Genomic DNA, 23,583 nt, shown 5'->3' with positions numbered 1-23,583 from the left:
CATTATTCATTCCGTCTCATAGTAAAAAGCCAGAACAGGAAACGGATGCTCCAAGTTCTGAGATCGGATAAAGCTTTTTGCATCAAACCCTTCCCTTTGAATCTCATTTACAAGGTTGCTCGGCAATGGCTTCTCTTGCTGGTATAAGAGAAATAAGTGCCCCTGAACACCTCCTCCTGCCAGTGATGACGGGGATGATGTATATTCCACCATCTCTCGGCCCAAACGGTTGACAACATCTGGATTTAGATGACACAATAATCCAATCTGCTCAGAGAAATTATTGCACTCTTTGTGTTTTTGTATTACTTTACATGTATGGAGTAAAGGCTGCTTCCTAATTTGAAAAGGGGAAATGTATATATCATAGTGTAAAAGCTTAAGCTAGACGATGAGTACAGTGTTACAGAAAAACTTACCAACGTCTGGTAAAGCTGATGGAAGCCTAACATCCTGCACCAGCCATTCCAAATACAGAGCTTCGTTCCTCTCAAAGTTTGCAATATCTACACTAACCAATAGCAGCAGGTAAACGTCCTCTGCAGTAACTATCCCATGTTTTCGTAGAAACAAACTAGGCTTTTCACATGTTTGGGCTATGGGTAGTTTTCCAGCAAATGCCACTGCTCTTTCACCGAACTTTACCATCAAGTCTATAGGTTTTTCCTCAATTCTGGAATGAATGAAGAAAGTGGAAAAGGGCATATTAGTTGAGAAATGTAGATTCAAATAAAGCATGTCTACTGGCTTTACGCCCACATACGGATACACAGATCATGCCATAAAGGTATGTATAGATGATGATTAACAACATGAAAATTGGGATAAACTTGCATGTAGTATTTAAGCATCCTCTTGAACAAAAGCCAAAGAATGTTGTACCTGTCAAATAGCCTTGGGACAAGTTTCAAATTTTCAAGGCACTCTTGGACAGATGGGTAATCTCTCCTAGTGCCAGACACGGTGAGATCTTCGTTTTGAAGCTCAGCTGCAGTTGAGAAGAGCCAGTTCTATGTAGTTGTCAGTTGTTTATACTGAAAAGTGTCTTACAAATATCAGGCGGTGCACAGGAATGCGAGGCCTTTGTCATTAAAGGCTCATAATTAAAATGAATTGACATTGCTATGTTGAAACTTGGTGATCTTACCAGGAGAAGGGGTAGTAAAACCCTAAGCGTTTATAATCCTGGAGCTGAGCCTCGATTCATCTGCAGCTGTTGGCTCCAGTTTACCAGGTCTGTCAATAGCTCTCTCTGCTCCATAAGTAAGCAGGGCAAAAGTGGGTTCAAAGGGGAACAAATCCTTAGATGCTAAATAGGGCTTTCGACAACTGATAGGAAAATCCCATCACTTCAAGATTAGGGCTAAACAGTTGCAACCAAATAGAGCAGGTTTGATGGTTTCACGTACCGTTAGGGGTTATACCCGCTTTTTCTGCATTCTCTTTCACAGCAGTACCTGGAGGAGGCATTGTGCCAATGAAGATGGCTTCCCTGGTATGTGGCACTTTATAAAGTCCTACATTAATTAAATCAATTTAACAAATAAACACTACATACACACTCCTCCACTGTTTTAAATCAAAACAAAGGGGAAACCAAAACAACATTGATCAAGACCATTGTCATGTCAGGGTGTCATGTATATCTGTATACTGTAGCATGATATACTATGGAGGCAGTAAGCTAATTACCTATAGATGGGTCTGAGATCGCAGGACCTGCATCTTCCCTAATGTCAGTAGCAACTCCCCGCCTAGGCTGCTGCTCATTTGCCATGATGATCCCAGTTTAATCTAAATATAGTTGCAGTGACGATACCACTTTAATCTTGCTATGAATGTTATTTCCAGGCAAACTTGAAACCAATCTTTAATTTATACAGACAACAGCAAATGAGATCTGATCTCCAACCGTTTGTAAGCTTCACCATTTGTAAGCTTCAAGTGTGGTGTCAACCCTGAAATGAGTATATGAAAAGACAATAAGAACGTGGAGGCCATGCAAAAATTGATGTGTTTGAATTGTCACCAATAATGCCACATTGCATCTTTAATTTATACACACAACCATAGATGATGAAACTGTTTGTAAGTTCAGTGTGGTGTCAAGCCTCAAATGACTATATGGAAGGACACTAAGAACGTGGAGGCCATGAAACATTCATGTGTTTGAATTGTCATCAGTACTGCCACAATGCATATTTTGACTTTGGCTTTGAAATGTCATTATGGCTACCCAAATATTTATGACACGTCTTCATTAATTTATTGGTAATTTTTTAAAATTTAATATGTATTATTTAATAATCTAATTAGATTGGTGAGTTAAAGTTAAAATAAAATAAAATGAGATATTCCTTAGTTTACAAAGCAGCCCGTCATTTCAATCTGATATGAAGCCTAACCATGAGAATAATTCGATACAATATAGCATAATTATATGAATTTGATGATGAAAAAATCCAACATTGATTTATGCAATGTCCACACAGCTACTGGAATTACTCGTGCCTCATTCAGAGAAAATACCAGAAGGGCTTCGATGACTGCAAAGACTGCTTCGATCTTCAAGGCCGGGAGAAAACCAGGTGGGTAAATGGCAATGGCTCCATGGATTACTCTGTCGACGAGGTATTGAATTTGAAGAAGAAGACAATTCGAATTGGGTTGGACATCGGAGGAGGAACAGGAACTTTCGCCATGAGAATGAGGGAGTGGAATGTAACAATTATTACGACTTCTATGAACTTGAACGGGCCCTTCAACAGTTTCATTGCATCCAGAGGGGTTATTCTCATGTATATCACTATAACACAGACGCTGCCATTCTTTGAAAATACTTTGGACATTGTTCATTCTATGCATGTCTTGAGCAATTGGATTCCCACACAGCTGCTGGAATTTGTACTCTATGATTAGGTGAGGGTTCTGAGAAGAAACTGCAGAAACATGTGAGAGATCTGAAATTGATACACTTTTGATTTTGTTTATTAGGAAACTTTTCAAAGATGCTCAGAAGGTAAAGTTTAGCTTGGTGGCTTTTACAGTACTTCTATTTGAGAAATTTTTAATTTTCAATCATGGGAATATATATGATGCCCTTGCCTGTTTTTAAGATATTTGCCACTTTCAGTGTATGGTTCATGTATCTCGGTTTGATTTAGGGCTCCAAGATTTTCATATTCATATTAATATATAAAACAGATCTGCAATTTGAATTTCTGGATTTTCTACCGTGCCATGGTTTTCATTGATTTTTGAAAAAATGTGGATGGTTCGTCTGTAATGGTCAAGGGCTGAAATTCAATGGCCATGTTCAGTAGGTGCCGTGCTCTGCAAATTGTCCCAGACTCAGTTGGGAATCTGGTGGGCCTTCGAAGTCTTGTCCTGGGCGAGTGTCGTGCTCTACGGACGCTGCCAGACTCGGTTGGGAAGCTAACGGTTCTCCAAAGTCTTGACCTGGAAGGGTGCTGTGCTCTGCAAATGCTCCCAGACTCAGTTGGGGATCTAAAGGGCTTCCAAATTCTTCAGCTGCGCCGGTGTTCCAATTTACAGGTGCTGCCCAAAGTTGAGCACTTGAGATCGTTGGTGAAGCTTGATGTGTCTGGATGTCCCAAACTACAATGTAGGGTGGGAGTATTCGAGCAGCTGCGCCAACGAATGGGAGAAGGTTTCAGTGAAGAAAACTTGGGAGAAAGCTTCAGTGAAGAAAGCGAATAGTAAATATAACAACATTTAATAATCACAATCGTGGTCCAGTGGCCACAGTGTTCACTGCTCGCCGAATACAACCTTCACAGATTTGTAATCTTAACCAAAATGAAAAAGGCGGATAGCTGCGAGGCAGTTAGTCCCTGTCTCTGTAGATAATTAAAATATCTTGCTTAATGCGACAAGATTTATGTGTAATGTAATTTTACTGAACAAATAAGTTCATATCTCTGATTTGTGATTTGTCAAAATTTGAAATCACATGGAAAATTTTAGGGTGACGCGTTTCGAACCTTTATCAAGGTTTATCACCATCATATAATAAATATTTATCAAGGTTTATCACCATCATATAATAAATCTCCACCATGTCCTATAATGAACCTCGATAGAGATTCGAAACTTATCGACCCTAAAATTTCTATATGATTTTTTCAGAAAATCTTGGCTTAAGTTCATACTTCTCCATTGATCCGTTCTCATTTTTGGTCTAAACATATTATTTGATATTTTTGGTCTAAACATATTATTTGATGAATACAGTAATGGCTTTGCTTCTTTGACGAATGCAGTGATGGATGTGCTTCTGCCTCTCAGAGAACCGTCCATACATGCAGCAGTCACAGATCCGTTGTAGTCTAGCTAGATAGGATATATTTTTTTTTCAATATGTAACCTTGCGTGAGATCTTCTGGGTTAACTATTTGTATAGTCTTCTCGATCTCCCATCAAATCTGTAGGGACTACCCTTGCTTACAATCCAACACCATTATGAATCAGTTTGTAATACATATACCAAGAAATTAATTATTATCACGATTCAGTAAAGGATATACTTTTAACTCTTTGCAAATTGACAAATTGACAGGTTTTCAATGTACTTCACATTTGCCATAGACAAGCTGTTAATTTACAAAAAGCACGTGCACCGTCAAATTAAGCTGAACAAATTACATAAGACCATGTTGCTTCATACAAGGTTGTCTCTAATTTTATTTTTCAGTATGGAAAAAGTGATATATTCATCAAAAAGAAATTTTACAAACACGTGATATGAGATCAACATATAGATGTAATAAAATACATCAAATATCATCTTTCTGTTCCAGTCAAAACTATTCTGGCAAATCCAGAAGTATAGACTATCATAACCAGTATTGTGCAGGCATAATGAAGACAAGTGAATCAGCAAACCTTCAGCTGCTAGACAAAAATAGGATCACATGGAGGGCTGCCACTAAACCTTCTCAACAAAATCACATCAACTGCTAGATAATGGCATTATCGAGGGCTTTTACTATTCTTCAAAAATCATTTTCAGGTTGATGTCTAAAGGGACCATCCCTTCTCATAACTACATCCTCTATTTTTATTGGCTTCAGGGCACCTCTTATGAAGGTTTCAAAGACATGAATATATGTTCCTTATTGATTTGCAAGTTGGCTTGAATGGAACAGGCTTTTAACACTTATATATATATATATATATATATGTGTGTGTGTTTGTGTGTGTGTGTGTGTGTGTGTGCTTGTAACAGTGATAAGGACTTGGCCTCTTCTTCAATACACAAAATAGGGTTCCTTGATTTTACTAATATAGATGACATAGGATGCCCACTGATTGTCTTTTCAAGGCTTGCAAATATATGCATACAAAATCTCGACTTCCTTAAATTATGAAGGGCCTTAGAACTTTCCTTTAAAAGATTCTCCGCTTCCTTACAAATATGTGGAATGAGAAGTCCACCACCTTTCTTCTCTTATAGACCGGAGATCAAGATATCACAGCCCCAATGACCTATACTGGTCGGCCAAATTCACAGAGCATGATAGTATATAGCAGTGCTTTATGTGACATAGGCTTCTTGGCCTTATTACAAGCACAAGGAACAAGTAGGCATCTTCTTAGATAAAACAATCGACATTAACAAAACTTTTTCTCTTCAATAAATTAGAGAACAAAGAGGCATGAATAGGTCGGATTCACTGTCTGAATTGAAAAGCGAGAGAGAATATAAGACAGAGTTCACTGAGCCATAACATTTCTGCCTCCATACCACAAGATCGAGAATAGAGTAATCATTTCTCCAAGGTTGGCTTCATGAAATGACCTTTGGCATATTCTTTTGTTCTTGCACTTTTATTGGCCTCTTAGGAGAATAAAGTTCTTTTCAAAAGACTTATTCAAAAGCATACCTATGCCCAGAATGTAAAAGAGAGATAGCTCCATTGTATAGCAGACCTTTATTGTTTCTTGTGCTTAGAACAATAGGAACACTTGGCTCCTTCTTAATGGTTCAGAGAACTAGGCCAACAACTCGATTCTTCATTGCTCCATGGGGCTCTCTTTAATTCATTGATCAAATCCAAATAAATATATGTATCCCTAGAGTCACTTATTTGATCCTCAACAAATTTGCTTGTTGGACATCTTTATTTACAAGACTTGAATTTATGTGAGCACAGGTGACTGGATGGAAGGACTGCTAGCTTTAGAATACTGATGCAGAGGTGCCAAAGGGATCATATCTTCAAACATACTGTTGACTGCTTTATCCAATGAGAAGATTGGACTTAGATCAACAAATTCTTATAACAAAACTCTTCATTGACTTCTTATCATGACATGTGGTTTAGCTGCTGAAGGAGGACTTTCCTATTGTAAGAACAATGAAATATTACCTCCACAAATAGCATATAAAAAGTACCTAAAAAAATTAAATTACTGCATTAAATGGGTAATATGCATTAAATTACCCAATCCAGAGTAATAATCCATCAAAGTCGCAGTCAAATAGTTGGGCAAAGTGCCTGGTCTATGCTGCTCTGTGTACTGGAAAAGTCAACCGCAGAAAATCACAGGAAATCTGTCCTTCAAAAATTTGCACGTATGGGAGAGAGATAGTTTCTCAAAGAAAGTCGAATCCATCATGAGAGGAAAGAGAGAATCATGTGTGATGATGCCAAAATGGAGTGAACTCATCTTATATTTATACAATTCAATGTGTGTCAAAGGTGATGTCTTTTGGGCTTCATGAGCCTACATGACTGTGGGGCTGACCTTGACCAAAACCAACATTGTGGGCTTGAATTCAAATATACATTTCTGCCTGTCAGAATCCATCGTGCTTTAGGTCGAAATTGGTCCTCTCGAGAAGAGGAATCCAATGCCATCATCATCTCATACAAAGGAGCCGTCCATAGTGGAATTTGACCTTAGTTGACCATTTTTAACAATTGACTATACCAAACATCTAGTTAAAAGACTAATTTTACTCTCAATAAACATTGGACAAAAACTTCTCTCGATCCATTTTGAATCTGGTAGTATCAAACAAAATTTTCATTCCATAGATGAAACAACTTTTGTATTGCATAAGAGTTCAGCTTTTTTGTGGAGAGGTATGTTCATGACACCTCACTTACAAACTGGTTTGTTGTAAAGTTCATCTTAACAATGATTGATTCACTCAAACGAAATAAAGTGGGCAATAGATCCACATACACATCCTACACACATGGACACATACGTAAATATTGTGGGAAGGACAGGAAGATGTGCTGACCTGACTTGAAAAAGAAATTGTTTCAAACCAATGTTGTTAGACTTGGACTCATCTAAGACTCGGCTGGGCTGTGACTCAGGAAGACTCAGCAGAATCTTTTAGGCTTGGCAAAGAGAAAAAAAAATACTCAGAATATGTGTTGGCAAGTTTCAGAGGAGTCTGGCAAGTGGGGATTATGACCGAAGAGTGTCTACAAGTTACTCTTTTCAGCGGCGACTCAGTGGACTTGGCAAGATTCAGGAGTCCGAAAAGAGTCTGACAACATTGTTTTGAACAAGCATTAGTCACAGTCGAAAAGAAAATGAACAGAGAAAAATCAGCACTCTTAATAGAAAGGATACATGTGTAGAGTTCTATTTAAGAGTTCAAGGCTAGTCTCCAGTATAAAAGCAAATTCTGTTTGCTGCTGGAAACTGTAAAGTAGACAAGCAACAAGCTAAGTATTTTATTTCGCTGAACTTGAAATGCTTTGAAAATTCTCAAACGTTAAAATCAATCAAATTCTTGCCATTTATCTTGGACCTAATTTCATACATAAGCATGTTAGGAAACCACACTCCTCTATAAAAATATACAAGTTGTAAGACGATTATATAAACAATCATAGATTGAAACAATTTCGAGCAAATGAAATGTTATTTCAATATATTGGCCCTGTTCAAGTTTTGAATGATTTAGAAATTAGCAGATATGTTAGATAGTGGAGGCAGGAAATTTGCACTTCTTTTTTGTCAAACCTGGTAGCTAATAAAAGATGAGAAACAACTTAATCACACACCTGTTGGTAAAGGCCTAATACTAAGAAGGCAGGTAGAAGTGGATGATTAAGATTGTTTATAGGTTTAGCCAACAGTTTTATTGGTAACATGCTTAGTTTGAACTTTTGGTGATATTGTTTCATCACATAGGCTGACTACGGTTTGGTGAATTGTTACTGGAAATATACTTAAATCAAGATAAAATATAGGTGGTAATACCTAGTTGAATGGAGAGTCCCAGTATATTGGCCCTTTTGAGGATTATTACTAAGTACATTTTTTTTTGTTTTTGTTGGTTGGTTGTTGTTGTAATTGGTAAATTGTATAGGTGATATTCATTCGCATTCTTATTGGAATAGTTGGCTCTTGAATAGGGCAATCATGCAGTTGAGTATGTCAAAGGGGTTTGTAGAACGCATTATCTAATGAACTCTTATGTAGAGGCAAAAAGTCTCACTCATAGCCTACTCAAGGCTTCAGATGGGAATTTCTTTTATAGACTGATCAACTTACTAGAACTACTACTGCACTTTCGTCATCAACAGAAGCCACTTGAAAATGCTTGAAAATAAACTCTCTATAAGGGCCATTGCCAATAAAAATATTTGTAGTGGAGGGGGTTTCTACATGTTGACCAACCATGTAAATTGGATCTTATAAATTATAATTCTTGTTTTCTAGCCTTCTATTTTTGTAGATATCAATTGTGTAGTTGATGGCATACCTTTTATAAATAAATTTCCATAGCTATTACGGTTCAATTAAGAGCCAATCTCTTGCAGAGTTCAGAGTCGAATTCATCTGTAACTGCCTTTGATTTAGGGAGTGATCTAGAAAAAACTTCAATGCCTAACAAGACTATGATAATCACAACCATAAATGCAGCTTTGGCAGAAGAAAACAGTGTACTACATTTGTACATGTAGCGCCTTCGAATAGTTATTGAATCATGTTCTCCTCGTTGCAGTGGACCAGGGATCATTTAATCGTTGCCAACATATTCATCACATTGTTATATTTTGCTGAAAGAAATATCTGATTTCAATGAATCTGCCTCTGCATACCAAGACTGGCGTGAATTGTAAAATTCAATGAATCTGCCTCTGCGTGCCACTAGAAGTTGTTAGATGAAAATATCTGTTTTAAAGGCAAGAAATGGAATGGTTTTTTTGTTATTTGGATTACCAAAAGAAATGGCTTAGTTAAGATAGCTTATAAATGGAGGCATAAGCTCTGAGGCTCTCATGGTGTCATTTCAATATATTGGCCCTGTTCAAGTTTTGAATGATTCAGAAATTAGCAGATCTGTTAGATAGTGGAGGTAGGAAATTTGTAATTCTTTTCTGTCAAACGTGCTAGCTGATAAAAGATGAGAAACAACTTAATCACACACATGTTGTTAAAATCCTAATACTAAGAAGGCTGGTAGAAGTGGATGATTAAGATTGTTTATAGGTTTATCCAACAGTTTTATTGGTAACATACGTAGTTTGAACTTTTGGTGATATTGTTTCATCACATAGGCTGACTACAGTTTGGTGAATTGTTACTGGAAATATACTTAAATCAAGATAAAATATAGGTGGTAATACCTAGTTGAATGGAGAGTCCTAGTATATTGGCCCTTTTGAGGATTATTACTTGACCAGTTTGTTGCCTTAGTCTGCTGAGTACATTTTTTTTGTTGTTGGTTGGTTGTTGTTGTAATTGGTAAATTGTATAGGTGATTTTCATTGCTTATTGGAATAACTGGCTTCTTGAATAGGGCAGTCATGCAGTTGAGTATGTGAGAGGGGTTTGTAGAACACATTATCTAATGAACTCTTATGTAGAGGCAAAAAGTCTCACTCATAGCCTACTCAGGGCTTCAGATGGGAATTTCTTGTATAGAATGATCAACTTACTAGAACTACTGCTGCACTTTCTTCATCCACAGAAGCCACTTGAAAATGCTTGAAAATAAACTCTCTGTAACGACCATTGTCAACAAAAATATTTGCAATGGAGGCCCTCAGCCCAACAACCATTTTAGCGAGCCTTGGAAGGCAAATAGTTGAGTTCAAACATGATGAAAATTTAATTCCTTGTATACAAAAGCATGTATTGGGTGTTGATAATGGCTAGAAATATGAACTGAAGATGTATATACCTCCTTCTGTACAAAAATGAACAGAAGAGGCAAAGGTATAGGGTTCACCTCGAATTTTCTTGCAAGTTCAATCCACTGTAGGATGTGAAAGGAAGTGTCATAGTGCTAAGAGCGAAAAAGAGGGGAAGGAAGAAACTAATAATTTCAGAAATTTTAGCTTTCTATCCGTACCTTGATTTGTTCTAATAAAATTAATATTAAATGTTTGATGGCATCCACGGAGCTATCTGGTAATGATAATAATAATATTATTAGTATTATAATAATAATAACAACAATGGAAAGGTGGGGAAGGAAGAAACTAATAATTTCATAAATTTGGACCTTTTATCCTAGCTTTATTTGTTCTTTAGATCCAACTAATATTTTGTAGATCCAACTTATGGTGAACCAGCAGCTTGAAAGCCGATTGCAAGTCATTCAGCCAACAACGATCTATAAGCATGCCATAGTATTATGTCTCTGCATATTCACAATAGTGATTCCACTGTCATATTATTATTCCCCACTTGGACAGAGCGATGACACAAGGGGTTTCTACATGTTGATCAACCATGTAAATTGTATCTTATAAATTAAAATTCTTGTTTTCTAGCCTTCTATTTCTGTAGATATCAATTGTGTAGTTGATGACTTACTTTTTATAAATTCTTCCACAACCTATTATTATTTACAAAATACACATAACTAACTATTGCAATTGTAACTCATTATCATCCACCCTTGCTTTCAACAATGTCCATTCACATGTCCCTAGTCTTCCCCACTCTATGCTATTCTTCCCCACTCTATACATGTCTCTATTCTTCCCCTTTATGATGTTCTTCCCCACTCTATGCCTTACGGCATTTCCTTTGCAACATAAGGTGCAAATGCTAGTTATTTAATTGTTAGAAAGGACCTTAAGTGAGAAGAATAAGAATTTATTCTCGACCGCTAGAAATAATCTTTCCTCTTATATAAGAATTTCTTCGCATGGGTAAAGCATTATTTATAAAAACGTCATTGATTCAAATTTTCCATATATATTAATTTAAAATAATAATAATTCAATTTTATAAAATAATAAAAATTAAATTAAACATTTTGCCAATTTTTTCAATAACATTTGAAAATTTTCATTCCACATAAAACTCATAAAATTTGACAAGAATAGTGCTAAAACTTGACGATAATAGTCCATGCCAGCTTGTACCAATAAAATGTCATTTGTATTTCTGAAACACACCTCGGAGTTAGATTTGGTTTGCCAAGTCAGCATCGCTAACGAAGGGGCCATGAAAGCCGTACGGAACTCTGGCAGGGAGCTCAACGGAGGCCACGATTTCAAGGGTCGGAGATTGCGCGTCCATCACCAGAAAACAGGAAATCCCGGTGCTTTCGTTATGGGTAAAAGCCACGATGTACCCGTCGTCCTCCTTGGCATTTGGATCCGAACTCTGGGGCACGAAGAACGGCTCACTGCCGAAGCAACCTTCGCCATACGACCTCGACGCAACCACGCACTCCATGGCAGCCATCGCCTCCACCATATCAAAGTCGAGTTTAACGACCCCGCAGAGTTTAGGCAACGGTGCTCCTATCGACATGTATGCATACCTGTTCTTCTTGGCAACGAACCGGGGATTGATGACGCCCAACTCCAAACATTTTGAAGACAATGGCTTTCTGGATACAATCCCGTTTCTCAAATTTATGTGGACCTTCTCTACTGTGGAATGGACCACATGGGTTCTCTCCACAACGTGCTCCACCGGGTACAAATTCGCGGCAATCAACACGATCTCGTCGCCCTCGTCCCACGCGTTGAGCGAATGGAAGAAATTGAAGCCCGGGACTTCGAACCATTTCATCGCAGCCTCGTCCGTTGCGTAGCGCGGGAGAACGCCGAGCCGCGGGACCTTAGCGGGGTCGCAGCCCATGGGAGAGCCGCCGCCGACAATCATGTTCATGGGGTCCACCACGATCTGGGTATCGGGAAATATGGCGTACAGCTTTGTTATCGCAAAATCGTGAATAAACGACGGCTGCAACATCGACAGGATTCCGACGTCCGGTTCTTTTTCTCCGGCAGGCGACACTCTGAAATAATTGAGAAACGGAGGAATGAAACTGCAACGGAAAGCGAAAAGCTCTCGCGTCTGGGGGTCAATCTTGGGATGTGCTGTCATGGCCATGAAGAGTTTCCCGTCGAAGTCATACCTGCCGACAGTGACCATGTCGCCGGATTCCGTGACCTTCATTGCGTATGGCAGATCTGATTCCTCGAGCGCCATCAGTCTGCGATTGAAATATAAGAGACTGGTATTGGCCAATCCCGCGCCATTGTAGGGATTAAAGAGGCCGAGAGCCACTCTGGCGTTGAACAGGACTCCCCTGGCCAATCCGGCGCCGAGGCTGTAGAAACCGGAAAAGAAGTTGGGCACCACCCGGCCTCCCGCCGTCTCTTCTTGCACGAATTTGTGCGTGCGGACGTAACGGCTGCAGAACGTTACTCGGCCGTCTTTGATCCTGACGGCGTGAAGCATTCCGTCGCCGTCGAAAAGATGGTGGCCGCCTCTGGGGACGTATCTCGGATTCGGCCCATTGCGGATATAAACACCGTCGACGCAGGCAGGGAGAGTGCCCTGTATCTTGTCGCACTCCACTGGTGCAGTCTCTTGCACTGGAGCGAAGTTTCCAGCCAACACAAATCTTGGATCCACGGAAGGCCTCAGCGGATTATCGATAAAGTTATTTATAAGATCATCCACAGCATTGCATAAAACCGCCGCCAAAGCAGAAGAAATGCCATTAAGAGGATCTTCTGAGGGAAGTGTAGCAGTGGGCGTGGATTTCAGATCATTACTTTGAGATCCAGCGCCATTGACAGCGGGTTTGTTCTTAGGAGCCGGGAGCTTTTCTTCGGTTTTCACAGAGAATAAAACTATAGGGTGAGAATGGCGAGTATGCGAGTATGATCTTGTCGGAATGTTAAATACAGAAGACAAATTTATGGAGCAATTAGCTGCCATGGACACAGCGGAGTAGGAGATACTGCAGGTCTCCATTGTGAGCCGACTCCTCTATTTGCTTCCAGCGGAGAACCCTATGTGATACTTTGTTCTAAATTTTTATGGTGGATTTTGGAAATATTTTCCAATTTATTAAAATTTATTGATTGATTTTTTTGATTGTATAATTCTAGATATTCCAAAATCTGGCACCCATTCTAACTATTCCGAAATCTGCAAATCTACATCCAACTCTAAAATATTCTAAAATCTGAAATATTTTAAGTTAAAAAAATCTGAACCAGTGAAAGATACATATGGTGATGTTCACCATCGACCATTTGGTTTACCGAAAGATACATGTTTGCAGAGCACGCGGAAATGGATTGGGAAAGTCCCAAGATACATGTTTGCAGAGCACGCGGAAACGGATTGGGAAAATCCCAAGATACATGTTTGCAGAGCACGAGGAAATGGATTGGGAAAATCCATTGTATGGATTTTGTCTTTAATAAAATAATCTAAAGTTTACTTTTTCTGGTACAATTATTGGAGGCAAATTTAACTAGCTGCGTTTTGCTGTATGACAACGTTTTTTAACACCAATCACTTATTTTTAAGCACAAGAAAAAGATAAAAATGTTGCCGCAAATGTTATCGTCAAATTACAACTACATTAGCCATGTCATGATACATAACATTTAAATTACAACTACATTAGCCATGTCATGATACATAATATTTAAAGATCTAACCCCTTCAAATGCCAAATTTCCATATACATAATATTTAAAGATCTAACGACTTCAAATACCAAATCCCATAACACCGATCACTTATTTCTAATCACAAGAAAAGGTAAAAGGTAATATTCACTTGAAAATAAATATTAAATGGTTAATTAATTATCATTAAAAAAATTTAATTATTAGTGTATTTAAAATATATATATATATATTTTTTTTATAATAAAAGTAAATTTAACCCCATCAAAAATCTCTTGCTCATTCAAAATCCTAAAACTTAATTATTATGACCAGAATTTCCAAAAATTTAAACACTAAATACTCCCAACCTCATTCAGTTTAAACACCACCCTATCCGATTCAAAATCCTAAAACTTAATTATTATGACCAGAATTTCCAAAAATTTAAACACTAAATACTCCCAACCTCATTCAGTTTAAACACCACCCTATCCGATTATGTTTATACTGACATCTTTCAATTTAGATCCTGTACAATCCAATAAGAATTGTACAATCCAATTCCAATTCTTATGGTTTATCTGTAACTAGTGGGCTGAGTAGCAGCATTATTCTTATCAACTTTTTGCGTGTATGTAATTCGATGAACAGGTAATCCTTATCAATCAATTCAATTTGAGATTCCAAGTGAAACGCTAAAATTGATTAATTGATTAATCTAGTTTTCAAAGAAACTATTTCAGTCAAAATGTTTTTTATTGATTAATCTAGTTTTCAAAGAAACTATTTCAGTCAAAATGTTTTTTATTTACTTTGGAAAAAGTTAAAATTATTATAAAATTTGCAATCACAATTTCATTTCATTTATTTATATAGTTAATTTTATTTTAAATTTAAAATAAAAAATAAAAAATTATACATTTAATTTTAAATCTATAAAGTGTTTAGAGATCAAATCTCTTTACATTAAATTTCATATTTCTATATATAAGATTTTTTTTTAATTTTAATTATTTTATATAGATTTATGTTAATTCTTAATAAATTTCACATCTCAATATATAAAAATATTTTTAATTTTATTTTTGCCCTTATCTATGGAACAAAATACACTTCAATAGAATGATGCCTTTTTTCCTCCTAATGGTCCAGTTATAACATAGCTCTATAACCTACTAGTGGTTAGGTTTGACTCATTCAGCTTTTAACTAGAGTTACAAAACTGACTCTTCTAGAGTCGTTTTCATCATGATCACATGGCTAGCCCATTTTTCATGAATAATGGGGCTTAATGTGTCATCCTCTCAAATTATGGTGGTAAAAAAAAGGAAAGTTAGCTTACGAGTTGCATAATTTTTGTATATGGACTCTGGTCGAGGCAATCCTTGTGTCATTGGAAAGGTTTGTATTTGCAGAACAACACAAAAGTGTGTATGTTGAAGGAACAAATTTATACCCCCAAAAAATGTTGGTTGATGCCTCAAAGTATTCCTAAGAGGTTTCAAACCTCAATTTGCCAAACTGGGTCATGCCATCTTAAACAATGGTCGTATGAGTCAATCCCTCCACTTTCTCAACTCTAAAATCATCAAGATGGATGAAAAACAATGTAATGATCTAATCTAGATCATACCTCCCCATTTTGGGAGGATTTTGGTCCCCAAAAACTTCTACTAAAAGAGGTTAGAAAAAAATTCCTCCACCTTCTCTCAATTGTCTAATTTAGCTTTGCCTAGAAGCTGTCCTTTCAACCCAATATGCCAAAGGTTTCCCCTATCTTGCAATTTTGGACCTCTTCTACGAAAGTCTATTCTCTGTCAACTCTACATGAGCATCTGGGGCTAAATCCTCTATAGAAGATCGGACATGTTCATCTTCTTGATTCAACATGAAAAGCTCATAGAGTTTCAAATTCTCTATGTTCACCATTGAGTGAATGCGCATGGATGGGGGTTTACTAATTCCATAGGCATTATCTCCCACCTTTTCCAATATCTTAAAGGGACCATATACCAGAGCTTTAATTTTCTTACCAAGACCTTGTATCCTCTCCTTGTTCAATTATAACCATATTGTATCTCCCTTGACTTCAAGCCTTGAATTATATTTTTCCCATGACTTCTGTAGTGTTTCTTATATCTGTATATGGATCTTTTTGATCTTCTCAGCAAGTTTCCAGCCCTCAAGGCATTCCCTGTAAGATCCTCCCTCACTCCTCCTTTCTATCCATATGTCATATCCAAAGGTGAAGGTGGCAGACAACCTAAACAAGTTTCAAATGGGGACTTACTAGTAGAAGTGTGGATTGTTCTATTATAAGAGTGTTGTGTATATACCATACTTTCATCCTAGGTCTTCAGATACATCTGATTCTAACCCCTAAAAAGTTATACCAATATCTTGTTGACTACTTTTGTATCCCCATTTGTCTGCAGATGGAATTCTCTTTAACTTTCTATTCATCTTCTCCCACAATGTAGTCCAAAATACATTGAGAAATATTGTGTCCTTATCTGAAAATTGCTTCCTAGTATCCCAAAGTGCACCCAAACCTATTCAATGAATACGTTCATTGTTTCTTTTCCTTCCTGATTATTGGTAAACCTCCCAAAAAGTCCATGGAAATGTTTACCCAAGGATGAGTGGGTATAGCCAAGGGATGATATAGACTCTAATTCTTATTACTAGGCTTGTTGGTAAAACAAAGTACACATCTTCTTATGAACCTAGCTACATGTTCTTGCATATTAGGCCAATACACATAGATCTACAAGTCAGCCATTGTCTTCCCTATACCAAAGTTTCCTGCAACATTTGAGGTGTGAGCCTCTCTAAGCAGTTGCAATCACTCACCTTTAAAAACACATAACTTATTCAACTTGTAGAGTAACTCATCCTAGAGATCGTAGTCAATTGTTTTGTTGCCATCATGCACATGTATTTGGCTCTACAACTATTGAAACACCTCCTTAAAGTCCCCATCCTATGAATATGCCTCTTTATAATAATCATGGGTGATTGGATTCATGTGCATAAAATTTCCCAAAGTTGTGATATTTGATGTGGGTGGCCTTGAAATCATGCTGACCAACTTGTTTGTGTTGCCTCTCTTATACAATTGCTAATTTTTTTTTTTTTTTAAACCTTATCCACTTGTAACACTTGGTTTTTTAAGCTTACTTAGGGCATGCGGAAAATGTGATGGCTAGTGATCTATGTGGATTATTGTCTCCTTTCCATCAGATAATGTTTTCACTTCCTTACATCTTGCACTAGGGCATGGGGCTCCATGTCATAGGTAGGGTAGTTAAAAATTTCCCAATGAAATACTTCATAATGGTAGCATATAGAAATTTCTCCCTGCATCAAGATCACTCCCATAGTATGCCCCCTCGCATCTATCACCACTTTGAAGATATGTTGCAAATTCGTTAATGCTAGAACTTGTGCTTGACTGACATTCTTCTTTAATTCCTCAAAGGCAAATTTGATAATGATAGAACTAGTGCTTGACTGATATTCTTCTTTAAGTCCTCAAAGGCACTATGTTAACCCTTTCCCCACTAGAAACTATTACCATGCATCTATTATGGTGTGGAGCGGTGATGCTACCATTGAAAATGAGGTTATGAATTTCCTCAAGTGTTGTGTTGCCCAATATAACTCATGACCTCAAAAACATTAGTAGGCATCATACACTTCATGATGGCCCCCTTCTTGGCAATATCTATCTTCAACTCTCATCCACCTATCACATACCCTAGATACACCAAAGACTATCATGTAAACTTACACTTCTTGAGATCTTCCAACAAATAGTGTTTCTTGAAAGTCTCTAGCACGTGTCAAATGTGATATGTGATCCTCCTAGGTAGCATTGTATACTAATATATCAGTTCAATAAACAATAACAAATGAATCTATAAGGGGGCATAGTATATCATTCATTCACCTCATAAGTGTAGTTGGTGCATTGCATAGGCCAAACAACATCACTAACCACTCAGGAAAAACCTTGCTTGGCTTTGAAGGTAGTCATTCAAGTATCTTCTTCTTTTATTTGAACCAAGTTATATCTAGACTTTAAGTCTAGCTTGGCGAAGTATTTTAGTTGTTGCAATTGATCCAATAGATCATATATCCTCAACGGGGGGTACCTATTCTTACATAATTTTGTTTAATTCCATGTAATATATGCACATCGGCTAAGTCTCATCCTTCTTTAGCACAATGATTATGGATGACCCACATGGTGATGTACTTGGTTGAATGATACCATGTTCCAATAGTTGTTGCAACTACTTCTTTACATCACTTGCTTCTATAATGGACTGAATTTATCACCACCGTTTGGTAATCAGAAGTCTGGCAATAGTTGGATCTCGTGCTCCACTCCCCTCTTGGGCGATAGCCCTCCAGGATTCTGGAAAACATTCTTCTATGCCTATGGAAACTATTCTAGTTGTTTTTCTATTTCTTAGTACACCCCTCCAAGGATGACTTTGCTCTCACTATCTCTTCTATAGACTAATTTTCTCATAAAAGCAATAAAACATAATTCTTGCTAGAACTAGTTAGTTTCTTGGTTTGGTTATCACTTACTGATGAAATTTTAGACTTTCCCTTGTCTTTGTTGATGATGAAGGATTTCCCATCCTTATTGAGGCAGTATTGGTTGGATATTCGCATGAAGATTGCATCTGTAACCCCCTCCTCCCACATCCACCCAAGTAACTATGCCAACCGGGGTAAACATGAGACGAGAGGCTACTATGATCAGATTCAACCTCCTAGGTAACCTTAGGGAAGTGGAATCAACGAAACATCACACACAGTCATCCAACATCATCAACAAAACCCTCAGAAGACAAGTCAACCACTCAGAAAGCCTTTCTATGGGTCCCACTGTTCTTCTAGACCTCTAAGGCCATAGCCACTCTCATACTATGGGCAAGGGAGTGACCAGAGACCTAAAGTCACTCTCATAGGCCTGCAACCCAGTGACTATGGACCAAACTTGCTAGTTTTGTGCCAGCAGCCTCAGGATTTAAGCAAAATTTTCAGGCCTAGAGCCTAGGCCACTGTTCAGAATGGAATGAAAGCTTGAAATCAATAAAAGTATAGGGAAACAATGATGCAAAAGAAATAAGATAAAAAAGACCTTAAACAAACCCCTACTAGCCATGACAAGCATTTCGTTAAACATATCATCGACATGTAACCTACAGGTGTAAACAACATAATTAAGTGTAGGGATTGCATACTTATCTGAGAATCGCTATGAACCATTGTTCCCTCATTCCATTTGTTGCATATTCATTTATTAGGTCATAGACACATTATCCATTCATGTACAAGCTAAAACATGTTGAGATCCATACATAGTTGTTGTCACAAAATCTACATATAACTAGCATAATAGGAACAAAAATACCATAAACATATCAGCCATCAAAATCCATATATACATCAGTACATTTGCACATGGAAATCAAGGGAATGAATTTCTCATTAATGAATGTAATAAACCAATCGGAGATGGGACTACCACGTTCCACCCGACCATAGAATGGCTGAGCCAAATCTCTCTTCAGGCATTCACCCCCATGCCATATTCCAAGCATGATTGTGGGACTCAAACCAAAAGAACTCAACCAGGGCATACCGAGGCTAAACCAGCACACCTGCATCAATAAAAACTAGGCTTTACCATAATCCATCCTGGATCACTAGGCCAACACAATGAACACATCGTAACAAGCTTTACTGTGATCTCCACCCGATCACTAGGCCAAACAAGCATGGATGCCACCGGATTTCTCCACCTACATCGTGAGGAATTTTGTTGTCCCCTAGTCTCTCAGGCAATACCACAATCCAAACCCGGATCACTAGGCCCTAAACAAAGACCCACTCTCTAGGCTTTATTGCATATCTCAAAACTAAGATTACTAGGTCCAACAAAGAGAAAACCATCTCTAGGCTTTACCGTATATCTTTCCATTCACTAACAATGGTTCATAGGCCATCCGAGGGAACACAAAATTTGGCTTTATTACAACCAACAGTCTGGTTCATGGGTTACTAGGCCATGTGTTCTATCATTTCAGAGATCCACATCACTTAGATTCAAAGCCATTCGACAATCTAGCTCAACCAAACATGAGAACCCCATATCACCATGGCTATTCGAAAATGGCAAGGCTAGGATGAAGAACATTGTTACACTTGGAAAAACCCATTCCATGCTAGAAAAGAACCACCTGCAATACTATGCCTACCAAATCTAGCAAGGAAAATACACATGCAAGTCGACACCTACATTGAAGCTCGTTGTAGCTTCTTGATCCTGCCTTTCCCTACTTGATCCTTGCTTCCTCTTGCCTTCTTTGCCTTTCTTGCTCCAATGTCAAAGTGCTCCAAGAAAAAACTCTAAGTATCCAAGAGTATGAGAGAGAGAATAATGAGAGTGCTCCAAAATTGAACTGACAAAAAGTTACCAACTAATCCTCAGAAGCCCTTTTATGAATGAGGCCTCTATTTTCTTTCATTTTCCTCCTCACATGCAACACGTGACCTTTCACCTCCTTTTTCTCCTAATTTCCATTATTTTCATAATTAATTGTGTGAAAAATACCATTTTTTCTTTCCAAAGCCTTAGCCATTGACTTTTCCCATTTCCTTAGCTATAATCAACCAAATGAACACCCCCCTAGGATGTCTTTCCCAACATTGAGCTTGGAATAAGTGTCCCATTCATCAGTGGTTTTTTTTTTAAACTTTTATTACATGGAATATTTACCAAGGCTGTTACAACATCCTACTATATGGAATTTCGAACACCACTTCACATACATCAAGGGGAACTACATCTAGTTCTACTTCATCAATAAAATCGACACTAATAGAAAATCTAATTTCCTGCATCCTTATTTACCCATCTCAATGAATATGGGCTTGGATGATGATCTTAACCCAATGGATATGAGCTTGGTTGATATGGGCATGTCAATTATCATAGATTTCAAAGGAAGGCAGGAAGTTTTTTTTTTGGGTGATAAATTAACATGGTTAGTATGCCATCACGTGTTTGTGTGTGGGTAAAAATCGTATGCCAATAATATCCCGTAGCTAAGATTAACTTTTCTTCTTCTTGCTTGTTTACAACTTGAGAATCACCCCATTTGAGCTCTTCCAAAAAACACAATATTGGGTCAAGAAATACTCCATATCTTTTAATCTCAAGGAACTTCTCTTATGGTCAACCATATATGGTGGGGTGCATAATTTTCTCAGCTAGTAGATCATATCAAAGTAAATGATCATCAAGTTCTAATTCCTTTGTAGTAGGCCCTTGACTATTTTATTGGGTTTGATGTCTAGGTCATATTCCTAAATCTTAGATGCCCACTTTCCTTTAGACCCCATACAATCAGTGGCGTCAAAACATCCTTTAATGTTGGGTATTATATCTATGTCTAATCTTATTATATCCCCCATAGGTCTTGAAGTTCTTGAGGGAATTAAGGCATAAGATTTATTTTCAATCATGGTATATCTAGCCTCAAAATCTCCAAGGGCCTTGCTCTTGAATACAATTGGCCTCACATTCCCTCTTAATATTTCTACATAAAGGATCAATACAATTGTATCTTCAGAGGAAAAGGAGTAAATAATGATATATTTTGAATAATATAGGATAACCAAAATATGGGTTGTTGTGATTCTCTCGTTTATTTCTTCAAAATATTTCCTTTTCCTTTTATCCCATATAAATGTGGCATCCTTCTTCAAGAGATTATTCATTGGTTTGACAATTTTAGTGAAATTTGGGAGAAATTTTCTTATGAAGTTTATCTTTCCAAAGAAATATCTCAAGGCTTTCTTGTCCTTAGGGATGGATGTTATGCAATCGGCTCACAGAGTAAAAGAAAAGATAGATCGACGACATAAAAATTAGTCTCTTAAAGGGGGAAACCTTCTCTATATTATACCAATAAACAATTCTTGGATGATCAAATGATAAGACCTCCTTGGTATATATATGAGTCTAAGGGATCATAATATAATCAGAGACTACATAATAATGTAAGGGAACAACAATAACAACATGGGGGATACATGGACACAACAATAACAATAGGGGGTTACACTAGCAATAACAATAAGGCGAATACACTAGTATTATAGGGACCTACCATGCCCCTCTCCTTCAAAAAGGTGTTTTTCTCAATGCTTGAGCAATTCCAGATGTTTCTGTATAAAATTATCATCCTCCCATGTGGAATCTTCAACGGGTAAGTTCTTCCAATTAATGAGATACTCTGAAATTAATCGATTCCACATATGTCGGTTCTTGTTTCCTTGATTACTTCAGGCTCAAATATGATTTTTCCTTCTTCATCAAGTACTGCAAACATTGTTTGGACTGGGATCTTGTCACTGATAAACTTCTTTAAGCACGAAACATGGAAAACTGGGTGTACTAGGGAAGATGCAGACAACTCCGATTTGTATGCCATCATACCAATCTTTTGCAACACCTTGTAGGGACCATAGTACTTGGGTGATAATTTATTATCCTTATTATATTGCTTGAGGGACATTTATTTGTATGGTTGTGGTAGTAAAAATACTGAGTCACCTACATCAAAATTTCTTTCATTGCGATGTTGATCTTCCTGTTGTTTCATTCAATTCTATGCCAAAGTGAGGTTATCCTTTAAGAGTTGGAGAACTTGTTTTTGATGCTCGATGTGATATTCCACTGCTTGAACCTTATAGATGTGATGGATGATATCCATAAAGTGCCATAAATGGGGTCATTTTTGCTGCAGTATCAAAGGAAGTGTTATACAACCATTCAGCTAAAGGTAACCACTTGAACCATTATGTTTGTTTATCGAATACAAAGCAACAAAGATATCCTTACAAAAAATTGTTCACTATCTCAATTTACCCGTCAGATTGAGGATGATAAGATGATCTATGAGGTAATTGAGTAGCAAGACAAGAAAATAATTATGTCCAAAAATTTCCATTGAAAATGGGATCTCTGTCACTTACAATAATATTTGCGCTTGCATGTAGCTTTTGAATTGTTTCTACAAATGAAGTAGCAATTATATTGGCTTTAAAAGGATGAGATAATGCAAAAAGTGTGCATATGTCCAGGTGAATATTGGTGGCCACCTGCCTATTCCACCTAGACCTCCATTCAGTTTCATTTGTTTCCTTGTTTATTGCAACATTTACTATTTTTAGTAGTTTTTCGGGTACTGAACATCCAAAGGAGTTTTAACCCCCTAAATGACATTTTTTTGAGGTATGCAGTAGGCTTGGAGACTTAGGCTATGGCCTACTATAAATATTGTAGTAGTTGGAGAGATATTTCCAACAAGGTATCGTATGCGCCAAACAAAGATAATATGACCAAGTTATGACCCCGGGAAGTTGGCTGCCCAACTAACCCCAACAGGACCCATAAACTCTCGGTGTTCCATTTCCTGGGGTTAGTGTTTTTTATGTTTAGGGTTTTCCCTTATTGTTCAATAATAAATACGCCCTTGAGCCTCATTGTAACACAATTCAGAGGCATGTAGCCACCACATCTCTTCTCAAAGATAACCTACCATCACTCGAGCTAGTTTATTTCCATTCTATTTGTAAGAATATTTCAGTATTTGATATTAATGAAATG

At 37.4% G+C, this 23,583-nt stretch overlaps 1 protein-coding gene, 2 long non-coding RNA genes and 1 pseudogene across 3 annotated transcripts; 1 reads left to right on the top strand and 3 right to left on the bottom strand.

The window, feature by feature from the left end:
• Positions 1-505: 505 nt before the first annotated feature.
• LOC149255864 (uncharacterized) lies at positions 506-1,037 on the bottom strand. The gene is made up of 2 exons (XR_016266420.1): positions 883-1,037; positions 506-673 (listed from the first exon to the last, which is right to left on the bottom strand). It is a non-coding gene; the product is annotated as an uncharacterized LOC149255864 (long non-coding RNA).
• A 139-nt stretch (positions 1,038-1,176) lies between these two features.
• LOC149255863 (uncharacterized) lies at positions 1,177-1,678 on the bottom strand. Its single transcript, XR_016266419.1, has 2 exons — positions 1,410-1,678; positions 1,177-1,252 (listed from the first exon to the last, which is right to left on the bottom strand). It is a non-coding gene; the product is annotated as an uncharacterized LOC149255863 (long non-coding RNA).
• Positions 1,679-2,475: 797 nt separating this feature from the next.
• On the top strand, positions 2,476-2,919 carry LOC149255862 (putative methyltransferase At1g29790). Its single transcript, XM_089455149.1, has one exon. It carries the CDS (start codon positions 2,476-2,478, stop codon positions 2,917-2,919), a length of 444 nt encoding a protein of 147 aa, XP_089311275.1.
• Positions 2,920-11,418: 8,499 nt separating this feature from the next.
• Positions 11,419-13,259, bottom strand: LOC149255861 (putative carotenoid cleavage dioxygenase 4, chloroplastic pseudogene; annotated as a pseudogene).
• Positions 13,260-23,583: the final 10,324 nt, after the last annotated feature.

The sequence above is a fragment of the Pinus tabuliformis genome, chromosome 7 (assembly GCF_031772625.1).
Source record: "Pinus tabuliformis cultivar Carrire ecotype Pingquan chromosome 7, CPIR1, whole genome shotgun sequence".
Classification (NCBI taxonomy): domain Eukaryota; kingdom Viridiplantae; phylum Streptophyta; class Pinopsida; order Pinales; family Pinaceae; genus Pinus; species Pinus tabuliformis.
The sequence above is the reverse complement of the archived record's forward strand: the minus strand, read 5'-3'. Positions and strand labels throughout refer to the sequence as shown.

Coding starts and splice junctions, on each gene's coding strand:
- LOC149255862 (XM_089455149.1), top strand. CDS start 2,476: ATGCAATGTCCACACAGCTACTGGAATTACTCGTGCCTCATTCAGAGA.